At 39.5% G+C, this 25,365-nt stretch overlaps 1 protein-coding gene across 2 annotated transcripts in view; it reads right to left on the reverse strand.

Annotated features, from left to right (window-relative positions):
- Nucleotides 1-25,365, reverse strand: part of schip1 (schwannomin interacting protein 1) — a 266,812-nt gene that overhangs the window by 175,246 nt on the left and 66,201 nt on the right. For both annotated transcript variants that reach the window (XM_032590746.1, XM_032590745.1), the window contains 3 exons: nt 9,066-9,130; nt 8,797-8,868; nt 7,144-7,279 (listed from right to left, as the gene is read on the reverse strand). In XM_032590746.1, the coding sequence (XP_032446637.1) occupies nt 7,144-7,279; nt 8,797-8,868; nt 9,066-9,130 (273 nt within the window). The remainder of the gene's footprint in view (nt 1-7,143; nt 7,280-8,796; nt 8,869-9,065; nt 9,131-25,365) is intronic.

The following is a 25,365-nucleotide window of genomic DNA, read 5'->3' on the forward strand; positions in this document are numbered from 1 at the left end:
AACATACTGTAAATACAATAGAACAGGGGCACAGTGAGCCTGAGGCGAAGTCACTGTTCTATTTCGGTGACAGAAACCTAAATGCTTCCCTACTTTCTTCCATTTACAGTAATAAAATGTATTTTTTTTAAGGCTGCACAGATTAGAAATTTGCGTGCTCGTTGATGGAGCAACAATTTGCTCCCCACACTGGATTAGAAGGGGGTAAAACCAGCGCGACAGGTTAAATGCTTCGGCGGAGGGTACAAGCTGCGCAGCCTGCTGGCTCAGTAATCTGCTGAACCTCTAATGCATTGTATAGTGATGAATGAGAGGCGGCTGCAGAAAAGTCAGTGGGTTATTTCAGGACAGCTCCGCGCAGACCCGGAGGTTAACCCAAGGACCTAAATTTGCAGCGCAATCCCACTGAATGTCTCGTATCTCTGTGCCAAACACAAAAAGAGAGAGGTGGTGGGGGCATACAGTAACCTTGCGAAAGTTTCCTAAACTTTGCCTAACCTATTTTATCTCTCCTGCCAGGCTTCCACAGCTGCAGCCGCTGCAGCAGCTGCCTGACCTGATAAAGCCAAGAGAACAGTGGGAGGGTGAGCGAGTGATAAAGAGACGGACTGAAACACAGCGAGTGGGCGAGGGGCCCAGAGAGAGAGGGAGAGAGAGCAATATCCTTTATGAAGAAGACGGGAAAATGAGACATTAACTATAAAAAGAGGAAGGCCAGAAATAAGCCCTAACATGTCAGAAAAGGGAAGGAGAGGAGAAGGAGAGCTGATGGAAATGGGAGGAGGAGATGCACAGCAGCTGGCAGACAGGAGAAACGACCCCACTTCTGTTGGGTCCGGTCTCAAGGCACCTTAGCATGGCAGATGGGCTCATTTGGACCTCTGTGCCCTTCACCAGTCAACACACACATACATTGGTGCATCAGTCATCCGTCTGTGGGGTTCTGAAGAGTTCTGGGAAATATAAATGCTACGAAGAGCAGACATTGCTGACTTCTCAGTGGGGGATTCGAAGAAGTACTGGTTCAAAGAGTAATCCTAGAATTTAAATGTGGTTTAGTAACAAGCTCTGTCTCCTTTGAACGCCTAAGAGTTTGTCTGATTCTTGTCCTCTGTTGCTTCTGAAAAGTTGTCTCTCAAGTATGTGTGTTTGAAAGCAGATCAAATTCAATTTAAAGTTCAATACTTTTTCTATAAACCTCAGACGTTCTTGTGTGTTTACCTCATTTAACTATCCTATATAGGACAATTTCTGGCATATTTACTAACCTTCTGAAGACCAATGGGTCTTATGGGGACCAGAGTTTGGTGGACTCCCTTGTTTAGGCTCAGGGTTTAGGTTTAGAGGTCTGATGTGCATTAGGTTTTGGTTAGCAGACTAGTAATGGTTAGGGTTAGGAATAAATGCAGTTACAAAAATGGATGGAAGTCCATCCAAAGCTCTCAGTTTTAATAGGAGCACAAGGATGTGTGTGCGTGCACAGTATGTTTACTTTGCCAAGAGGGAAATCTAGACATTTCTTCATCGATACTCTCTAGCTCATTTTGAGGAACCCTTAGATGTTCAAAGGTCTAAAAAGAATAAAGTTTTTCCATTGATGATGCTTTTCTCCATCGTGGTGCTCTGCACAAAACAACTTTTTAACTACCTCTGCCTTCCCTGTGGACAACATGGCGACTGGATTGACGGGTTCCGCAAAGAATGCTTTTTTTGTTTTTAGCACTTACAATTGGCTGTTTATGAAATTATCTGCCAGCCCAAGCATGCACAGAGAGATCATGAAAACTCCAGGCAGAACGGGATTCCAACGTGAGGCCTTCTTGTTGCAAGGCAACCGGGCTACCAACTGCCTAAAAATAAACACTCAGTTCCAACAAAACACAAAACTGCCTTTGATGACCTGAAGTAATATCACTGAAAATATTTTACGCTGACTCCATGATGGTGTAGTTGTTAACGCTATTTCCTTGGAGCAGAGCAGTCCTGGGTTGGAATCCCAGCCACCTCTTCTGTGCAAGCATGGATTCTTTCCCAGTACTCCGGCTTTGCTAAACTATCAAGAAACATGCATGATAGGTATAAGTTTGAGAGAAAATGTGTGTGTATTTCTTGCCCCTTGTCTCTCTGTGTTGACCTGTGATAGACTGATGGCCTGTACATGGAGTAGCTCAAGTCTAGTGACTACCTGACTTTAGGCACCAGCTCCTTCATGACCCACATGAATGAGCAGGTATAGACAGTTAACGGATGTCTTCAGCTCGTTTTATGCACTATGGCTTTTCCATGATTTAATTCCTTTTATGTTCCAAACAAACAGGACAGGAAATCAAACTGAGTTATGCATTCACATACACAAAGTAGACAAGAAAAGTTGAATGCTTCGTTCCTTTTTAGGTCTTGAATTTCCTGTTTTCTGAAAAATGTCAACCATGCTGCTCCTTCCAAACAATCTGCTGACAGAACACAAACCAGCCATTTTGAGACAAGGCCTCCCTCTAGTGTCATAACACGGCTATTACACCCCCCGATGTACGATCAGCACCAAAGCCATGGACAGCTCCCATACTCACAATGCAAAATGTAGAATGAAATCCTAAAAACAAACTGGATTTAAAACTAATGTCCAGACTCCAAGCATCTCGGAGCGTCCCCTCCGGATTCTCATTCCTCATGTAATTTAGAGGCAACGCTGCCAGAAAAAAACATTTCCCTCACCCCTAAACACAATTTGATTGATGCCTCGTAATAAAAGGGCATTTGTCTTCTCGACAGTGTAAAATTGAAGCTGCAGTGGCCTGTGTGTCTGCGCGCCTCTCATCCGTGCATGTGTGCGTGCAGGTGGTCTGGCTGGCTGTGCCGACGTGACACAGTATGATGAAACAATAAAATTTAGACAGCTGATTCATATCTGAGCATAAAGGCCAGAGTTTTGTTAGGTTCCCCCTTTAATGAAACTCATAATTCTGCCTTCCTCAGCGGTGCTATTACAGCGCACAGGGATCGATCACAAAGAGAGATATCCAAGTTACAGCGTGAAAGACCAGTTTCGCAGACGAAAGTTGCATGTTGATCAAAGGAACAAACAAAAAGTCCCTTCATACAGACACCAGCATACATGCTTTCTAAAAGTATTCATGCCCCTTTAACATTTGCACAATTTGGACTGTAACAGTCACATCAATTTTCTTGCTGACTCTAACAGGTCTTGAACCAGTAATGCCCTGTATTCAGATCACCTCATCTTCTTATAATTTAAGCCTGCGTCTTGTATTTTGTTGCAGAGTTGACCTGAGTTCAAGGTTCAAATAATCACAAGCTGTAAAACACACTTGTCAAACAAGATGGCTGACATGAGTGTGCTGACATCACCCTGACAACTACGGAAACCCAAGAAGTGCACTGGTTTAAAAAAAAAAAAAAAATCCACATTTTACAAAAATTTTAATCTTCAAAAACCGAAAATCTGACTACTGATAAAACTGACTTATGACCCAGCCCTAGTACAAACATTTTCAAATAATCAGTTTTTCTTCTAATGTACAAGTCTGCACTACTTCGTGTTGGACTATCACAAAAAAAATTCAGAGAAAAAATACAAAAAAGTTTGTCATTGGAACAAGTCAAAATGTGGGAAAAAAATCCCAAACATACCGAGTATACATATTTTTTCCAAGACACTGTTTCAGGCTCTGTTATACAGTCTGCTTTTGTCAAAGACTGGCATTGAAGTCACAAAGGTTACAAATCCAATCACTTTAGAGATGGTTTCTGCATCTTTGTGTGTCAGGGAGAGAAAAAAAAAAAATATGACCCCATTGCTGGTGAGTGCTTGTGTTTGTGCCTGTGCACACTGAGGATGAATAGCTGGCTCAACAGAAATGAAACTGGGAGAAATTCAAACACGGGGGAGCAGAAAGCATTACTGTAAAGAAATATTTCAACGAGAAGAAAGGGAGAAACAGACAGAGAGTGACAGTTTGTGAAGCGAGGCAGAGTTCATATCGGACTATTGTAATCCATCAACTGTATGGAAGGAAAAAAACTGAATCACTCAATATGGAAAGAAAAGCTGAGCCTCCCTTTGATACACAGAGAGGGAGAGAGAGAGAGAGAGAGAGAGAGCAGATCTACAGAATCAGCACATTCAACCAGTGAACTAAAGTCTGTTTTTCATCTTCCCCTCCTCTTTTCTGCTCCATCTTCTTTGACCTTAGGGTCCTAATGCACTCATACAATTCACTCTGGCTTTCTCTCAGTGATGATCATCTGCCCCTGTCAGCAGGTCTAAGTCACTGAGCTAAGCAATTCCCTGCCTTCCCAAAGGATCTCAACTAGAACCACTGTCTGTTATATTATATAGATATATAGAAAGCTCTATATATCTATATACAGTAAGAATGTGTGTAGAGCATAAACATCCTGGATGACTTGATGAACTGTACACCCACTGGGTATCTGTCAGCACATACTTATTTCTGCTGTACGCCACTCTCAATTGTCTTCTTTCATAAGCGATCTAACCCCTTCGTCATCTACAAGAATCTAAATCAAACAGTCTCCTCCAGCAGCAACTGAGCGGACAACTACTGCCTAAATCTCACAATCCTAGCCATCTCTGAGATGTAACCTGCCTGTTGACTTCAGCCTCAGGGATTAGCAGGTAAGTGTACAGACACTTGCTATTCAGCCAGCAGCGTGTAGACAATGCCGGCGTAGAATTATAATGACCACAATAGAGGCAGTGGAGAAAATCCAGAGGATTTATCTACCGTTTCGTGACGTGGCAGGTGGGGGAGTCGGTCTGAATGAGAATGGCTGTTGTACAGATTTTTACTGTCACTGTGTCTTTGCTGGGTGAAAATGTGTGCTTTTGTGAATGTCTTTGATTAAATCCTTTTATAGTTAGTCTTTAAGAAGGGATTGGATTTGGGTTTGCAATCTGAGAGAATTTTAACTAGAACTTGCTGCCCTCTTCTGGGCAAACTCAATGCTACATGTACAGTTTTCCTAGGTAGGACTTAACAACGTTGAACTCTAAAATCTCCATAAAGGTGTTAGAAACTTATCATTAAAATGAAAATAAAGTTAAAATATGGTCAGATATTCATCCCACACACACGCATGTACACCCACACACACACCCACCCACACACTGTTGAGTAAAATGATAACTTAAACATTTGCAGCACAGGATGGAAAAGTTGTGGCGTTTATGAAATTAGATCAATTTCAACTTTCTGACCAAATTTTTTTTTTCTTTTCTGTAAATGGTCACAGTAAATCTCTTAGCTAAACGTAGAGTTTTTCTCTTAGTTAGCTATTGTGTTGTTAATTGTCATTCAAACAATGTAAAATTTGCCCTCAGAAAAAATGTTTCTAGCCTCATATAGGGAGGCAGTGACTCAGGAGGTAGTGGTTGCCAGTTTGATCCCCTGCTCCATACATTTCAGTCACCTTGCTGTTGTGCCTTTGGGGGAGATACCTGACCTGCTTTGTGGTCAGAAGGTTTGGGCTTATTGATTACAAAGTCTTACTTCTGTCAGTTTGCCCCAAGGCAGCTTTGGCCATATTGTATTTTAACACCATCACTGATTTTAGTGTAAAGCTCTTTGGAGTCCTCTGACTTGATAAAATCCTACACAACTGCCGTCCACTTAACAATTTGGGTATGTCTATTTATTTTTTCTTTTTGCACTTTTTTTTTTTATCAAACTCTTGCTTTAAATGTGTTTACTTTTATTCTGTATGGCTGAAGCAAAATGTTTGAGCTGTCAATGAAAACACTGGGTAGATTTCAAGAAATGTAAAAATCTATGCATCTATGCATTTACAAGAAATCTATGCATATATGCAGTTTGTAAAGAGGACAAGGCTAAACCATAATGGACAGATTTTATGATTATATATCTTCAGCAAACATTTCTGAGGCAACTTATTGTAAAAATCATATGTCTTGACAGGTGGGTTCAATTGCAATTAATTCCAAGTCTCAAAACTACTGCACCACCAACTTCTTCCATCAAAGTCACCAGGCAGAGAAAATTACACATAGCCCACTCCTATCAGTAACCACCGCCATGCATTTGTTTGCAAGACAATTATCATTATTCCAGACATCACCAGAGGGAAAAAGTAAGAAGAAAATCCCCTCACACCAGGAAGAGACATGTTTAGGTTGGCTAAAACAGTAACAGTTCAGACTGTATGCAGTGCCACTGTACTGGCGAATCACATAGAAATTTAAGATGATCCAAGTAAAATACAACATTTACTTATTTAACAAGACGAGATCATATTGCATAAGCACAACATGTTTAAACTCTTGCAACTTCAATTCAGCTCGGAAACTTCAGAAACCTTCTTTAGACATGCAAAAATTGGTTTGCCAACCAAAATGTTTACTGTTTGCTTGCTGACAGCAGGAGCCTTTTTCTTGCCCAAGGCCTCAGTCCAAAGCAGAATGCATTTTGTTATATACCCACACAGACAATCCATGCCTCATTAGCCAGTTGTGTTTTTATTCTCATTTAACATTTGTACGTGGAAAAAGTTATTAACTACTGAGTCTTCAATCAAAAGCACTGTCTGCTTAATAGTCGCTGATGTGGATAAAACGGCAAGACAATCCTAAGTAGTAGAAATTTAACCAGAACCACCTATTATATTCATCATCAAGGCTAAGTATAGGTTGTGCACCATAATGGAGCAAAAATTGACATAAACTTAGCAAAAGAAAAAACTTCCAACAGAAGCCTAAACATTGTAATTTGCTTTTTCTTTAGCAACCTGAAACACAAGGTGTCTGTGTTACCAAGGCAGCGCTGATCAAACCACTTATTTTTCCACCTGTACTCGAAATGCTATTGCCTGTGTAATTGCCCTGGAGACTTTTTTCTTAGTTCGACTTCCACAAAGTTTATATAGAAATAAAGCAGAAAACACGTTATTTTTTTCATCATCTTTTGATGCTGTTGAAACTTTTCCTCCAACGCAGAGAAAATAGAGCAGCAGCGAGCAGAATGTCACATCTTTGCAACGATCTAATACACACACACTCATACAGCCGCCATAAACACATGTTGACATGTCATCTGCATTCCTGATATTTTAATGGCGAGTATGTGTGACACTCGGATGACTTACAGGGGTGCTGCCGTCTGACAGGGTCATCATGCTGATCGACATGCTCATCTTGTCAGAGGAGGAGAGCGAAGGTGGGGATGGGCTCCGTTTCTCCACTTCCTGTCTCTGCAGGAAGCCTCGCCAAGCCCGCTGGATGCTACGCAGCGAGATGAAGACAAAACGTGATGAAGCACAACAAAGGATTATGATGCAAGCTTTCTGCAAAAGAGCTTCACAGCTAAATAAGCATATTTTCTCATGACTCATGAGTTAGAAGTGTTAGAAGTTACTAACACTTCAAAATTCCATATTTTCTGACCTGGAGCTGTGACTTTCTAACCTTGCGAGAGTGCAGCAATGAAGACTGAGGAGAGTCATCAGTGCACGCGGAAACTAAATATAAAATCTTGTGCTAAAGTTATTTTCCATTTAAGCTTTAAAGGGTTTCCATTAATTCATCAACCTGAAAGTATGGATGGATGAATCCACAGACAGACCATGGACAAACAGATATTTGGATGGGCTGATTGGCACACATACAGATCTATAAATGGATGAAACATTGATGAACTGATAAATAAATGGATAAATAAACAAAATAATGGACATATGCATTGATGAAAGGTTGTTAAAGTGGCTAAATCGACAGACGGATGAATGAATGGATGATTTATTAATGGACAGACAGACGGCGGGATGGATGGACTGATAGATGGATGAAAACATATGGATAGATGAATAGATGGGTGAACAGACGGATCAATGGAAAGTTGGTCCCAAAAACAAATTGATGAATGGATAGTAAATGGAAAGATGACTGGGTAGATCAATGTGCAGGCTGGGTGGAGCAAGGTATTTTTCAAGACTTAGATATGCATCATCAGCTACAGGGAGCAAGGTCTTAAAAATCTAGATGTTTTCTTAAACTTTTTCATACTGTTCCAGAACTGTAAAATACCTAAATAAAATTCTAGATTTTTCCAGATTTGCTGAAGATGCAAAATGCTGATTCAAATTGTATCAGGCTTTCCTTCTGATCTTTACTGTCACTAGTTTAATTTGATGTTGCTTTGATTCTTTCATGCATGTTTGAGAAATCCTTTATTCTCCTGCCTGCCTCAAGCGTGCCTAAACTCTTGATGCCACAAAGGGCTGCTTATTTCCAGAAAGCTCCACTTTGGAGTTACAGTCCCTAAACTCACAGAGCATTCTTACACTGCATTTTCCCACTGAGCTCCTCCAGACTACTGGCAGCATCTGATTGAACTTGTTCATTTGAGGAGCTCATCATACAAGTTACGTCTCAGTCCAACGCTCCTAAGAACAGTTGTAAGCGACATAATGAGAAGCATTCTTGTGATGATATTGGAGTGTCAGAAAAAGCAGGAGCTTCTTAAAGAGACAGAGGCCCAATTTGAAAGTGTCAAACTATGAAGTCATGTTTGATATATACAGCATTTATACAACAACTGAAGGTAACATAGTTAACTGATTGTGCTGTAAAATGGCACCATGTTCCTGGAAAATACATAATACCAGCCTTTTAAGGTAAATGTACTTTTCTCCGATGGTAAGAAAATGACACAATGCAATGGTAAACATGTGAATGAAAATGTGTACTTTTTTCCTGCTGTAATTGAATCTATTGGTCAGCCTTTTGAACTGTATACTCACATCAACACTTTAGTCTCCATAGGCGGCAGGTTGATATTGATGTTGTTGTCTAGGTCCATAGTCAGATGATTACTGGCCGGGAGAGGAGAGAGGACAGTCAAAGGACACAGAAATACGGGTTCAATCTGGGTTTCAGGTAATTAAACAGCGATGACTGGGTCCCAAGAGCAGAAAAACTGTCTGTGTGTTTGTGTCTGTTTTCTCCACAGAAGCAGAGAGCTCATTCAGTGTATTACATTATGAATGTGTGTGTGTAGGAGCCAACTCACCTCTGCAGCCGCAGAGCTTCATCATTAACATGCTTGTAGCCTCTCTGGAGGGTCTTCAGTTGATCCTGAAAAAATGAGAAGAAAAGGAAAGAACAATGAGTCGAGGAGACAGGAATCAGACGGCAGCTGACGTCTCGGACATCAGAACTTCTCCCCTGATCGGGGGGGAGAAAAAAAAGCGCTGCAGATGAATAAACATTTTTGGTTCCTCAAAGTAGCACGTCAGCTAGCGGAGATCAGCGTCGTGTTTTTATGGGAAGCTGTTGAAAAACAAAGAGAACTTCTGTCAAAACTGCTGCCTTAACATTTTCCGAGCGATCAGCCGGGAGGTAAAGTGCAGAAGATGCATGGGGACATCCTTCATGTACGGCACCATTGCGCAGATGTGGCAGACAGTTTGAAGACAAAGCCATAAAATTTTATGCTTTACTAAAATAACTTTTAGCTCTTCACTCCTTTCCTCAGTAACTGCTCCCTCTCCCCTCCCCTTTGGCTTGGTTCTTGTGTTTTAATAGCGCCGTATAATGAGGACAGGCCTGCCTCTACATAATTGAGCAGACTAATTCAATTACGAAGGACCAGCGAAGTTTAAGTGGAGCGCTTCTTTCAGACGAGCCAAGAAGGTCACATCAGGGCACCGATCATCCACTAGCTTCACGACAGTGCGCTGATGTGCGTCTACAGTCAAATTCTTTATTACTGTTTGACTTTCTGAATAATGGCCGCTTAACAACCTAATCATTAAGAAATATATGACATCAATTAGATGACCGATTAAGTAATAGAGAAGCCCGCCTGGAGAAACATGTCACATCTATTAGATGAAGTGCTGCATTAAAATTAATGTTTACTCCTATGTTTACTTTATGACTTGGTCTCTGAAGTTATTCATTGTATAATGACAGACAGCGCCTTGCCAGACTTCAGACTATCACATAGGGGTAAGTGATAGACCAACATCAAGTAGTGCGCAATTGCCAAGTGGAAAGCAAATGAAACATGGTTTCCAACATTTTGTAGAAATAAAAAAAATGAGATTGGTGTTTGGTGTGTTTTGCCCCATTTACTGTGATACCCTTAATAAGCTCCACCGCTTCTAACTGCCTTGAAAAGTCACCCATTAGGTAAACAGGGGCCCAACTGTATATAATTTAATCTCAGTGTACAGTGTTGTTGTGGAAAGGCTTTAGGGGTTTGGTAGAAAATATTAGTGAACAAACAGCATCATAAAAACCAACAAAGTCACAGGGCTGATCAGAGACAATTTTACAGGGAAGTTTAGAGCAGAGAGAGTTTATGAACCAATTTCCCAAGTTCTGGGCAAAAAATCTCAACTGTGGCAGCATGTTGTGGGACTGCCTTTCTTCAGCACTGATAGTGGATGCTGGTCAGAGTTGAGAAGAAAAAGCATTGGTATAAATCATTTTTCCTACTTTGTACTGGTCTACGGTTGGTGGTAATTGGTTAAAAAATGACAAAATGTGAAGGTTTTAAAAGGTATGCTTTTGCAAAACCCAGTATGTAACTGCTGTGTCTTTGGAAAAACTTCCTTTCGAGCAACTGCGGACAGCAACGCAATCCTTTTTCCCATAATTATTTTACATGTTTATGCAAACAGAAAAGGTTAGTTTGGTCATTGCTTTGCTTACAAGAAGGAAGAATGAACTTGTTAGACAAAATCAAGCTCTACATACTGAACAATGGTTGTTTCAAGGGGATGTTTTCAATTTCATCTTTAGCATCTTGATCGAGTGGAAGCATAAGCGCGGCTCTCTGCTCTGGATAACTAAATCTTCCCCGATCCTTCTCTCCTCTTTTGAGTCAATGTAACTTCTGCCTTTTTCTACATCTGTCTTAATATCCTTCTTGACAGACAGTGGTCTCTTTCTTGGACAGTGTCCATTACCCATACACATTCAGGGAAAGGCTTCTTGAATGTGGCCGACTGGGAATATTGAGACAGGGTAACAGAGAATTCATTCAGAAAGATGTTGAAGAAAATGTTGGTTAGAGAATAAGACAGCTGTCGGGAAACAAGAGATAAAACAGCGTTAAACAGTGGTAAAAAGTAAGGAGGGGTGTGTGTGTGGGTGTGTGTGTGTGTGTGTTTTAGGTAATCGAGCTCCAGGGAAACATGAGCAAGTGGATCATTTCAATTTCCTCCTCTTTGTCCTTTTGAATTGATATCAAATCTTTCTGGAAGACTGCAGGATTCGATTGGTTAGTTTGATTTTTTTTCAGTTAGCAAAAGGATAAGCAGGTGAAGCTAATATCTTGAAGATAGATTACACAACAACACCTTGAAAGCGGTTAATGCTGTTTAGGAGTCTGTGTTAACATTTGAGAATACAAGTGTTAGAATCACTTTGACGTTGTTTTGACCATTTCAAAGAGAGGAACAGCAGATATACATGCTATCTGCTTGGTGATGTATGTTCAAGCTTCCATTTTTCTGTAGTGATTAGCTATGATCAGGTATTGGATGCTTTTAAAGGAACTATGGGAAAATAATAAAAAAAAACGGACACAAAACCAAGGTTATATAGGTTTTCTGCACCATACTTCTGTAGAGAGGTAACATCAAAGGGAACTTTTCTTTGCTGTGAAGTTTTTGCTGCACTACTCCGGACATGCACAAAGATATAAAGTGAAGACTGCTGCAGAAAGGTCAGTGAAGAAAAAGACAAAAGGAGGCCAAGAGTCAAAGTATACATACACAAAAGTACAGTTTCATTCTGTTGTTTGGGATTATATGGTTGTTGGATGGTAGAAAATAATTGGTATAAAAGATGTATTTGATGTCACATACAACCTCCAGTAATTCTTGAAAGTACCTGTTGTCAAACAAATCTAACAGGTTGTAAAAAGTTGTATATCATCTGCAGAATGTAACTGTAGCTAAAAGTTAGCACAAATTTCCAAGTTTATATACCATGCACCACAATGTAGCAGGTAGCTTATGCTACTGGAAATGCATTTGATATGTTGACTCGCTTATGTAGATGCCAGGGATAAGGGACCGGTGTCGTTGAGAGAACCGTAGTAAAGAACAGCTTCTGCTGAAAAGACCTAATAGGTTAAAAGCTATTGGGATGCTTTAAAGCTAGAAACATTCCCCCCCCTTTGACACGGTGAAGGATGTTAGATTTCAACATAATGGAATTACTGCAGCAACGTGAAAGTATATATATTTTATCCCTCTGACGCATTAGCAACATACAGTATATCCTAGACTTTACAAAGACACTAAGAAATTCTCAAAGATTTGGCCTGTACCCCCGTTGGCTGACAAGAAAAAAGTATTTTGAAATCATTGTGTCAAAATTCAATGTTTAAAAATGACTTGCAACTAAAAGCAAATTTCATGGGCCATTTCCCGTAACATTTGTCTTTCTGCATGCCGCCTCTAACATGAAAAGAAACACATGTGCACTGCAGGTTTAGGATAATTGCCTTTGTGTATAGGCTAAAATTTTCAGCCTCCATGGACAAAATATAGATATTTATATTGAATTAGATTCATTTATTCTTTACTTACTCATCACTCTTTAGTATTTAGATATTCATTTGTACTAGTCGAGCTGAAATTCTGATAGTATCAAGCACCTGAGCAAAGTCCTGACCTCAGCAGGACATTTATGATCCCAATTCTAGGGACTCATTTCAAAATCTATAGAGTAAACATTTGGCAATAATCAGGTATCAAATTAAAAAGATCAACACATTTTTAAAAGCATTTAATTTTCACTTGTACATAACTATCACCTTCCCCATATCTGTACCTGTATTAATCAAACTCTGCCTTATTATAAAATTCTTATCATCTCATTTGTAGGACGAGAATGCCAAAAAAGTACTTGGACATAAACCAGAGGTTTGCATAATTTAGTGGCAGGGTAGACAGAAAATCTATAGTCATTTTGGGCTCTGGTAGTGCCAAGAAGACTTGTATTGATTTGTGTGTGTATATATGTGTCTTGCGTGTGCAGATATGTGTGTTGGTAAATTTATGGTACAGTCAAACAGAGTAGAGAGAGCAGGATGCAGAGGGGAAGGGATGCTGATGCAGAAGAGAACCTGAGCCCAGTGGGTGTAACAGACTAAGGGAAACATCTACACACAGCAAACCCAGGAGATTTAACTGTTTAATTAGGTAGGTGGGTAAGTTAGGTATGCACCAGGGTTCTATAATGGTCTTCAAAATTTTAAAACATGCAAATATTTTAATTCATGGTATTTCTGTGCTTTATAGGCTTTTATTAAAATGCTGGTTGTAAGGGGAAAACAGTAAAAAAAAACAAAAAACAACAACAACAAAAAAACCCTCCCACACCTGTTGCTGCACGATGCAGATCAGCCTACTAAATGAAGGCTGGGACACTTTTTCTTTTCGTACTAAAAAAAACCCACATTTGGTTTACTGAGACTTTTTATGCTATGAAAAGCACAAAGTCTAGATTGGAAACAGAAGGAGCACAAAGTACCACTCAGGTAACTGTTTTAATACAAGTGGTGAAATAACCCCCTAAAAATAATCAACTAATTTAAAATATTAGACTCCCAGTGTTGATCTACAAATTTCATAATGTCACAAAAGTATATTTTTTATGCAATGAGCAGGCGAACAGTTCTACTGCCTTTATAGGATGTTTTCTCTAGATTTCTTGTAATGCCTCTGCCTGTTCTGTGTTTGGGTTCTACTTTCATCTACAAAAACATGACACTTGATCATTATGTTGGTTCTAAAAAATAAGGATTTTTGGAAATCTTTGGTCAGTTCTGGTAACATCTTGTAACATCAGATTCCACAGAACTCCATCGGAGGCCGAGTGGAGTTTGTGCTTTGATGAGTTAAAGTCTGAATTAGCTGCAAAATGGGAGTAACACACTCTTTGAGAGGTTTTCATAATTCAAACTGGGATTTACATGTTTATTTCGTTTAGTGAATCTGGACCTTTTCCTTAAAGAGGTAATAGAAGAGGTCAAAGGGCATTTTTTTGGTTTAAACAGAACACTGATGTTCTTGTTAGTGGTTATAGAAATCTTCAAAACAAGGTTTGCATTGCAAATGAGCAGCAATTTCTGTGTGGACTTACACTTTTTTTCCCTCAGACAATTAAAAAAAAACATGTTAGGTTAATTGGCAAATAAAAAAAGGAAACCCCCTCAAATGTCTTTGTGTTTGTGTGGCTTTTTGCTTCTTGCTTTTCTGCCCTCTCTGCTTCCTCCCCCTGTCACTCACCAGGACAAAACATGAAAGAAGAAAAACTGGATTGACAGGTAATTCCTTCCTTCCTGCCCCCCAAAGGATTATAAATATGTTTGTGTACAAGATATGGATTTACTGATTTGCACCCTTTCTAATAAAATTTAGATTTCTTTTTTATTTTTCTAGTATTGAGTTTTATGGTTTTGTGTGAGCTGCCTCATAGTGGGTTTTATTGGTATTTTACTGCCTCACAATATGTTTGGTGTCCGTAGTACAAGGTGTTAAAAGCTAATACAGCACTTTAAAAGATAGCTGCACATCAGATTTTCTATAATAGAACTATAAAGAGCAGCTAAACTGTCAGGAACCCAAAGATAAAAATGATAATACATGATAGAAGGTGAGGTTGTAATGCTGGTCATATTTATCCTCCATAACACTTTTCATCACATCTTATCCTTAAGGAGATAGCAATCAGATATATAAATTGGCTATTTTCATTACAGATTATTGAAGGTTATACCGCTGACAGTAAAAAATTTTTAAAAAAAAGACTTGCCTGGCATGCAAATACAATTTTAATACATAAAAAAAGGAGTATGGTGGAGGAGCCTGCTGAGTAATTGATGATAGCAAGAGTGAGATTCAAAGCTGGTTATGGGATTAAGAAGGAGAAAATGTGAAAGCAGATTCATTGTTGAGAAAGGAAAGAGGGAATAAGAAGGTGAAAGAACATGCCTGCAGGCTGTGAAGGAATTAAACTGGAACTATGCCAAGGCTGCCAGAGAAACATACAAGCTAGAGAACTGTCCTTCTGGGGATTGGGCCTTCATCTCTCCTGTACATTGACGTAAATCTGTCTCCTCTACCTCGAATAAAACACACACATAAACAGCCATGCGCGTACGACGCTCAATCCGCACATGATTTAACAGGATGTGCAGGCTTTGTAAATTATTTTTTAACTCAACTTAGAGATCCAAGTGAAAGATAGATGGGAACAAATGGAAACACACCCGAAGTGATTCAAAAAAGAGATAATGATCAGTTTTGTGATTCTGGTATGTTTATTTAAATGTACTGTTGTCATAAATTCCAGTATTACTTTCACTTATTTCCCATAGAGTCGTAGCTGATTTTCTTTTTCTATTTTACTTGATGTAAAGTGGAGTTAACAGCTCACTGTTCATTCCTCTATTATCCAGCTTTGTTTATTTACCTGGAGAAATCAATGAACTCAATTAGGGAGAAAAATATTAATGAACAAACCAAGTAATATTTACACTTCAGTGCAAATGAAAACTAACAAGTAAAGGGAGAAAAGCTGATCACCATGTTATAACATGACAGACAAGGCACATACTTTACAACCTACAGATTCACTTTATTTCAGACACACAAATAAAATATGAGAACATTTGGCTGAGCAGCCAATTACCACTGAGCTCAGTGGTAATTTGATTTAGTTAATTTAATCATGAAGAATTGAAAATTTTTCATTCCATTCCATTTTCTTTCTGAATTAAATGTCAGAGAACGACCCATTAGAAGGTGGCTGGATCATATCTGGAGGTGCAGAAATATGAGTTTTCTGTACCTCCACCATCAGTTTCAGTGTTGCTTTAGAAGAGGAAGCAACATCAGTATTTACACAATTTTAGCAGCAGCAAAATTAGAGGAAACAGGTCACATACTTTTTCAGATTGCTGTGAGCATACTTTCAAGGTGTTAAAGTTGATGTCTTAGGCTCTTATTTTAAAGTAAAAACAACAACATCAAACCTGAATTGCTATGTTGCATTGACGAAGTTTACTTTTTTGGCATTAGGGCATCATAGACTAGACCACATAAGATTTAAGCACAATAGACAAACACAATATTGTGCACTGATTACACTTTCCTGAAAATAATGTTTGAGAAGAAGCTTGTGATGCAGGGGCCACGGTGCCCAGACCATATCACTTTCTAAGTTTGGTTAATTCGGGAGATCTTGTTGTTTGACATTTGACCTGCAGCAGCAGCTACGTGACCAAAAGCATTACGGGAACTGACCTGGAAAACCTGCAGAGTTGGACGGCCATAATGAGGTTGTAGCCCTAGCTAGCTCAAGTTCAAGTTAAATCTTTTATTGTCCCACATGGGGAAATTTGGTGCGCAGCAGCAGTCAAAGACAGTCAAGCCATAATTCATACCGGTCAACAGAAATACCATGCTCAATAATGTGTCAAAATGTGCCATGCTTGGCTTGACATCAGTATTTCAGTTGTGTGCATTCTCAGAACAGATGGAGAACTCAAGCTCTGTTTCTGTCATGCATACAGTTGTTTTTGGAAAATTTGTCTACATGCTATTTGATTTTTTTATGTTTAAGTGTAGCTAATCTAGCATCAATTTGACTTTAACTACAAAAAATGTATTTTTTCACATACTTTATTGTGGTTTCACTTAAACATCTGGCTGGTGTCAGAGAAAATAAGGCAATCAGACAATCAAAAGCTGGTTACACCTGTGCATAGGGGGGAAAAAAACATTGCTTGCTGACCAGGTTCTTGCAACTTAATTATAGGATAACTTAGAGCCAACTGAGTCACCTTAACTCACTCAAGTTACACCCAAAACCCTGTCTTGACCTGGTCCTGCACCTAGCTGGTTCAAACACCATCATACCATCTGCCCTGGTGCACACACAGAGTCCTGTGAGTATCAAACACACACATGCAGTAAGCAGTGGGCTTGGAGGCAGCCTCAATCAGTCAAATTTCCCTTGGGTCCTTTGGCCTCGCCATCCAGCCAGTCAGTCGGCGCCATCTCTACCATCACATTCATATCCTCAATCCTTTCCTCTACCAGGGGGACACAGAGCCTAACGATTACCCTGCATTTGTGTGCGATAAGGATAGCTAAAGACACGCTGTTATCGCAGTCAAAACTGGCAAAAATCTGTGTCATTTGGCACCTGCATGTATGCGTGTGTGTGTGTGTGTATGGGCAGATTTGCCAGTGCCCATTAGGATTTAGTATCCAGACTCTGCCAATGTCGTCCCTGAATGACCCTGCAGTAAGAGCTGACTGGCGCGCTTGCTTTGGTAGTCTCTCTCTCTCACACACACACATACACACACACACACACGCCGATGCAGGGAGTCATCCTGTCTGCTGTGGGAGTTTTGCTAATGAGTGAAGGTGTCAGAGAGTAGAGGCACTGCTAGATAGAGAGGAAATGAAGCAGGGAGGAAAAACCTAAATACAGCCATGCAAAGCTAATACACCACTATCGAGAACAGACACATCAACACATAAATACTGCATCATACGACTAGCAATAAATGAAGGAATAATGGATACATCATAGAAAAGAGACAGGAACCTTCACTGTCACAATATGCTATAGATACCGAAGAGAGGAAAGAAGCTCTACCTGTACATGTATGGGATAAATCTTTTTTGATTAATCTGGAACTATTTTCCATTTTTTGTAATACAACCATGGAAGGTCACTGTGTTTTATTGGAATCTTATTTGCAAGATCAACAACAAAAAAAAGAAGCAATTAATCATAAAGTGGAGTCCTAACCCAACTGAGCCCGAGTTATTTTTGTGCACTTTTAATTCTTATCACAGATTGTGTGTGAGCATTCTAACACAGGATAAAAACCAGACCTGGGCATTTATTATGGCATGGTCCATATTCAGTGCTCAACATATCATCAACAAGGAAATCAAACATACATGAAGTGTTATTCCTGCATGAGAATAGAAATCTTTCTTTTGTTTTGAAAAAAAGGCTTTTATGTCAAAGCAGACTCCTTTCAGTTCCTAATTTAGGATTTAGGTTGCTGCATAAGCACCCTTGTGAAGTCCTCCGGCAGTGCACCACTGTAAGCTGGATCTCTGCTGGTAAACAGAGAAAGAGATGAGTTACCCTAAGAAATGTTCAGGCTAAAAAGAAGAAGAAAGGATGATACAAACGGTCTCGGTAAGTATCTATTTAGCAATGAAAAGCACCTATGTGTTTATACTGAAGTGCTCAGTTTGGGTAAAACTAAGTGAGACTCATTCTCACAAATTACACGTTAAACATAATTCAAGAGGCTAAGGTAGTCAAGTTGACTTTACTTTTTTAGCATATTATAGTAAGTGCTTCACATGCTTCATTTAATTACTGCAATTTTGGAGTTTTGTGGATATTTGTTTCAGATTAGAGAAGCATGAAAACAGGACGTTGCTTCTCCGTGTTTGGTTCTGGCTCTGTGAATGCAGAATTCATCTGCACCAGAAGACCTGAGTGATCTGGAAGGTTGATACAATAACAATAGATCATTGATGTATTTTGGCATCAAGTCATTCAGTGATTTATTAACAGAACTGAGGTCATGCGCTCTATCTTCCTGGTTTTAGTGAGAACACAAGCAGCAGCGTTCTGGATCAGGTGCAGCTGTCTGATTGACCTTTTAGGCAGACATGTGAAGATGTTTTTGCAGTAAGATAAATGCACAGCTGTGTTTCTCTAAATCATACCGGGACATTAGTTCTTTAATCCTGGAAAGGTTCTTCAGGTGACAGAAGGTTGACTTTGTAATTGTCTTTATGTGTCTCTAAAGGTTCAGGGCTCAAGGATTGAGTGGGTTTCTAGTCGCCTGGTGACACTGGAATGTAAAGCTGTGTATAATCTGCATAATTATGGTAGCTAATCTTATCAGTTGTTATAATTTGAGCTATCAGGGGCATGTAGATATTGAATAAGAGGGATCCCAGTGCGGAACTTTGAGGTGCTCCGCGTGTGACTTCTGACCTCGCTGATGAAAGGCAAACAGAAACTGCAGTAAAATACAGCTCTTGCTAATTTTTGACAACTGTCTTTATGAGATGCACAATAGTATTATGGTTGTAAATGATACTGGAGAGTTTGAAAGTGATAATGTACTTGTTTGACTTAAATGCTTAATAAACATAAACACAGAGTTTCCTAAAGCTATGCCATGAGGATGTCCTGTTTTAGGATTGTCTAACAGCATTTCAGGAAATACTGGAAACACTGTTAGATTTTTACAAAAGATAATTAATATTTATGTTCAGAAAACTTAATTTAAACCATAGCAGGTCACTCTGTATTTATTTGCAATTTGTTTTATTTATTTATTTATTTTTGCCAGACATGATTAAATTGGATTTTCATTTACTTGGTGATTTAGCTCTTGACACGCCATAATTGGGTAATTCTTAGCGGTATCACGCTAAAGTGAATACACATAAACATACGTTCATGCATTGCAAAATGCAACACATTCATATAACTTCACATGCCCTCCTGCATGTACTTGAATAAGGCTTCAGTTGTGCAAAGCTCAGGAGTGAAACAATTTTCCTCACCGCCTAATATTAGACACCAGAAGAGAACAACACCCCCTGCCCGGTATGGAACTCGTTTGGATTTTCTATTAAAACATAAACAATCTAGAAAATGACCTCTCCCCATCATTTACACTCCCACAATGTTTTTTCGTGTATAGTTAGCACTTCTTCGTCTCCTGGTGGGCCATAATCAGCACTGTAAAGCCAACCGTTAACATGCCAGAACAAACACACGATAAAGCACCCTTTTACAACATCTCTCAATACTACCTGTCCTCCGCAGCAGCTGAGCTGAACAACACCACACAAACGACTGCACTGCGGGCTTAGGAGCAATATATATGCAAAGAGCTGAAAGTAAATGTATGAAGCTATAAAGTTTTTTTATATTGGGCATTATGGTCAAATGGAAGCATCGGCATTGTTGCTTAATAAGATTGTAAAGACAGCGGGAGGAAAAGAGTTGTAAAAGACATGCAGAGCAAAGAATATGAGCTCCCTAGGGGAATTTCTTTAGTTAAGGTGATGTGGTACCATTAAAAACTTTATTTTGCTTATGAACAAATTCTATAAGAGACCTATAAAATATGCTGAATTATATTTTTGACAGTGCTGTAAAATAAAAACTTTCCAAGCTCCCAAAGACATGACTGACACACTTCTGGGAAAGCTTTTAACCTTTAATGTGTCCTCCAGTGATTTAATTCTGTTCTAAAAGTTAGTTCAGTCAACTTTTAACAGACACTTTAAATTAAAAAAAAGTGATACTAATACAGGAGAGACCCACCTACACGAGTAAAGTCTCTAAAACTAAAGTAGAATCCCTCCAATAGCTCATGTTGAGAATACATTTTGTTTGAACCAAACATTTGAAAGCTTTCTGCTCAACGTGTGTATTATCTCCAGGCCCAAGCTGAGACGCCCAGGAAATGCCTTCTGAGTCGGTTTCCCTGGTGTAACAATGCTTTTCCACATCCACAGAGCACTTCTCTTTTTTTCCCCCTTTCCTTTTACAAGGTCTTCTGCACTTTCAGTTGCAAGCAAATTGATTCTAACATGAAAAATAAGTGTGGTGAAACTGTAAAGGTGCAATAATTCCACAGAAAGCCAACACAATTTGAAGGCTATTTCTTTGTGAGGCCTTGTTTGTGCCTCCTGTGGCTCAAACACCTTGCAAAAAAACCAACAAAAAAAAAACATCAATTAAAAGGACATAAAAAAGCTGTTTTCTTTACTGCCTCTGTTATAAAACTGAATGTGTCATGCTCACGTCGCGCGCTCAGACATCCATTATCCAACCGCGGCGCACGCTTCCAAAAAAAAAAATAAAAATAAACAATTATAGCCGGCTTTGAAGTGTGAGTTAAAGCTGTGACTGTCCATTAGCTATGGTCCGTTGCTGTTCTAGGCTTAATGAAGTGGAAGGGCAGAAAAAAAGAGAAACCCCTGCACACCTGATTAATGAGAGAAGTGGATGGAGGTAATAAGTGGGTAATAGGGATGAAGACAATATGAGAGAAAGGGGACTGATAAGAGAGATGTAATGAGGTAAAAAGAAAAGGAGAGAGAGAGAGAGAGAAAAAAAGGATACTGCAGATCTTCCTCAATTTTTTATTGATCTATGCAAAGCTTCTATGTGTAGAAGTGATTAGGCTTTATTCCTGGAACGTCTTTACTAAATGGACAATCACACCTTGGCTCAAAGTTATCGGGGCATCCAATAACTTTTAACAATCCTCGCGGTCGTGGTTGTGCAGGAGCCCTGGCTTAGTTCTCTTCAGCTCAGCAGGAAATGATTAAAGTCACGCTCCAGCCAAGCGCCAGTCCCCCCACTTTTTGCCTTTAGGGTGGAACCGCCCACCTGCGCTAAGCCTCTTAAGAAGGCCAAGGCACACGGCCATACAGGCACACATTGAATCAGTCACCTGTGCTGGGCTGTGAGGGAAGCGTTAGGCAGTTAGCTGCGGTGGGCTTCGGCTACGCTCTGAAAAGCAGCAGCAGGAGCAGCTCGGCGGGGCACGGCAGGCAAGCAGTGTGGGTGTTCATTAAAACACCCAGCACCATTCACAGAGAAAAAAACAAGGCAATAAAAGCAATTAATCTGCCCATAAACAAGCCATTGCGCCTGTCCAACACACCCACAAACACGTTCTGATGACACAGGGAGCAGCGAAGAGAAGAGGAGCTGTGGCCCCGGTTCCTCCTAGCCCATCTTTCTTATCATCTCTCTCTCGGTCCGTTTCCGTTTCTCTGAACTACTCAAATAAATCCACAGATTTTAATGCTTTTTAATCTAAAACATTGCGACTCTGTAAATCTTCTAAAGCCAAGTTGTAGCAATAGGCCAACACAGAGGATGGGTAAAATGTGCGCCATAGATCACTAGAAGATGCTTACAACAGTCTGGCAGAGACAGTTTTTCAGACTCGTCAATGATTTTTTTTATGACTGTTTTTTGTGAAGGTTTTTTTCCCCCGTGTGTCCCTGTCCCTTTATTGCTCTGAATCTCTAAATGTGTTAATAGTAGCAGAAAGTGTAGTTAAACATAGAAAATTAAATGGGCAATCAAATAACATGCGTTGGGACATCTGGTGTTTCTCATCAACTATTCATCATGAAGCTGTCTACTCACAGGAAACAAATTCAGGACTCCAAACAAGTAAATATGCAAAAAGTAAATATGCAATATTGCAATAGGGCTCTAATGATAATATGTAGTATATATACTGTTTACACAAATATAAAGTTATACCCAAAATGATTTATACTCTTGGTAGACTGAATTTTAAGTAATACTTAAAGAGTACTTTTTCCAACACGGCCCTTATTACTGGAGTTACAAGTAACATTTTTGGGTGGCTCTGTAAGAATGCCAACTTAAATTTAATATAAAATCTGTGGCTGGAGCAGACAAAAAAAAAAAAACTTATTGGTTGTAGGAATAATTCAGGATTGGATTTATTTAGACTATGCTGTCCAAATTGTCAAGCAAAACAGTCATGTGCCAATTAGCCTGTGAGGGTATAGACTGAGTAATGATGCTTATGCAGTCATAAGCTAATTAGCCATTTGGTAGCAGTCCAGGGATGTGTTTATTAAAACTTGTGTTTAGCTAGAGAGAAAGGAAGCACAAAAAATAGAAGAACAAACTTTTTTGTGCTTCTATGACTATAAGACTAATATTAAAATAGGTTTACAGTTCAGCAGGGATTTCCCCACAGACTGTGATTATTGCAAACTAATTAAAAAAAATCTCTCAAAAATATCTAAGACACACAAGTCAAGTTTCCACTGATGACAATCGAAAGCAGTTTTATCAGTGCCGAACTAAAGAATCTCTCTCTATGCAAACCTGAAGACAAAATGAACATTAGGGTTGCACGTATGTACATTCTCAAGTTCATATTGTTGCCATTATCTCCAGAGGCTGCTCAGATGATGAGGGATGAATACTTGCATGCCTCCATCATATTGACTAATAATAGGAGTGCTGAGAGAGCTAAAAATAGCATGCTGGTTTTAATATTGGAAGTGTGCTGCGTTTTTCAGCCCTATAGCTACATTATAGCTAAAAAAGAGAATAATGACATTTTCCTCTGCTACTTTTTTCTACTACTCTCCAATACTGCATGATCTGGAGTGATAACTAAATTAACTTTGTGTTCTCTATATTTTGCCCAATATCTCTGTGTTTGGCTGAGACATCTTTCTGCAGGGGTCCACTGGCTGAGGTATTGATGCACATGACTCTGTTTTCTCCCGATCTGAACCAACACATTGGACGATAAACCTGGTTCTGTTCATTTGTGTCAAACAATTTCCTTCTCATGTAGACAAAGGAAGCAAAGGACCTTCAGTATTCCTGCCACTAGCTAATATACTCTACTGTTTCTCCCACAGATTTTAATTGCTGATTTGGATCTTATCTCTTCTTCTCTCCAGAGTGAAGCCACCAAAAGAGCACCGTCACCAGCTTTTACTTTTTTATTTAACATGCAGTGCTCCTGCGCCATTATTCTGTGTGTGTGTTTGTGTTTTCTTCTTAGATCACAACTTGGTTGCAGCAGATGGCTGCTCACACTGATCAAGTTCTACTGGAGGTTTCTTCCTCTTGGAATTGTGCTCCATGCTCAATATGAGAGATTGCTGCAACATTAAAGATGTGATACAATTGACTTTCCACTTCATTCGGAAGGAGGGATTGCAGCAAATGTAGTGACGCAACACAGCTGGCTAAATTTTCTTGGATTTGTTGGATAAAGTAGACTTCAGTGTTTCATAATGATTAAATTGAAAGGTATGTAACTGAATTTCAGTCTGACAATATGATTAGATCAAATTAATTCTTAATGCTTTAGATGGAGCAAACACAAAACATGTACAACACCTACTCTAATGTTAAACAACAGGTCAAACAAAGTTCAAAGAAAATCCTCCATTTGTACAATCGGCAAGATTATTCTTATGATGGTTATACCCATTGTGTGAAGTTCTTATACATTTTCCCCTCTTTGATGTTACTTCATGGTGCCTCATATGTATGCTTACCCCATTTTAAATAAGTGCAAACATGCCCATAATGGTAATTGCACATTGTAGTGCTGCAATGAACAAACAGTGTACATGCTAAACAAAGATATTTTTATACCTCTTTTAAATCATTTGCCTTTTTTTCTTGGTTCAACTACACAAAAATGCTGATTCCCTCCTCCTTTATGGCACCGTCTTGCTTTCTTGTCCCTCCGTCTTAAAAATGACTGAAGCCAGTCTGGTAGAACATGTAAGCCACTTGAATATTCCTAAGAATCTCAGATAATTGCGCTCGCACTCCGAACACCATTTCACCCCAGCCGCTGGCATCTCCACAAGGAGCTGTCGCATGACTTGTCTCTGCTTTCCGGATCACAGAAATAGAATGAAGTTGAAATTAGTTTTTGAGATATATATGCGAGTTAAAAAATAAAAGAAAAAGTGCATGCCGTTCAACTGCAAGGGATGTGCACACAGACCCCCACAGAGGTGTACACACGCAGACATACACACAGGTTCAATTAGTCTCCAATCGTAGAGGGACTCAGGTGAGGGATAAGTCATGTTTAGTGCACCTGTCTTTCCAGCAAGAGCCAGGGCAGAATTAAAGCAAAACTTCTGGTGCTTTGCCGCTGGAGGTCATAAACACACACCTTGGACCCGGGCTCGAGTCTGTCGCACTTACGTGATTATTCTCAGAGACAGACACAATAAATAAATCAGCAGCAGCCACCCCCACACACACTGCATTAATAAAAACCCAAACAGGCTCATGTAAACATGAGTACAAAGTGTGAATATAAACACAAAATGCTAAATTATTCCGATGCAGAGGCAGCATTTAACAGACAACACCGAGCTGTGCACGAGTGCGAGTGTGTAATTGTAGACACCTGGGATTCTGAGTGACAGGTACATGGGTAACTGTCACGAGTACAAAGCTGATGAATATTCACACCGTTATTCATTCTCTGCACAAAAGAAAGAAAGAAAATGAGCATATCCACTGGCGTGCGTTTTACCTGATCTGAACCAACACATTGGGATACACGTGCAAATGTAAGCAGATAAATAAATAACAAAAAAATAAATAAAAACAAAGCAAGAAAACTGTGGGAGTCAGGGGCCATTTCCATTTCTGCTTGCATGTATATGTGTAGCTGTCAGCATGTGAGCTGACAGCAGGGAAAGAAATCCAGCCCACAGGGA

Source organism: Xiphophorus hellerii, chromosome 18 (genome assembly GCF_003331165.1).
Source record: "Xiphophorus hellerii strain 12219 chromosome 18, Xiphophorus_hellerii-4.1, whole genome shotgun sequence".
In the NCBI taxonomy this organism is placed as follows: domain Eukaryota; kingdom Metazoa; phylum Chordata; class Actinopteri; order Cyprinodontiformes; family Poeciliidae; genus Xiphophorus; species Xiphophorus hellerii.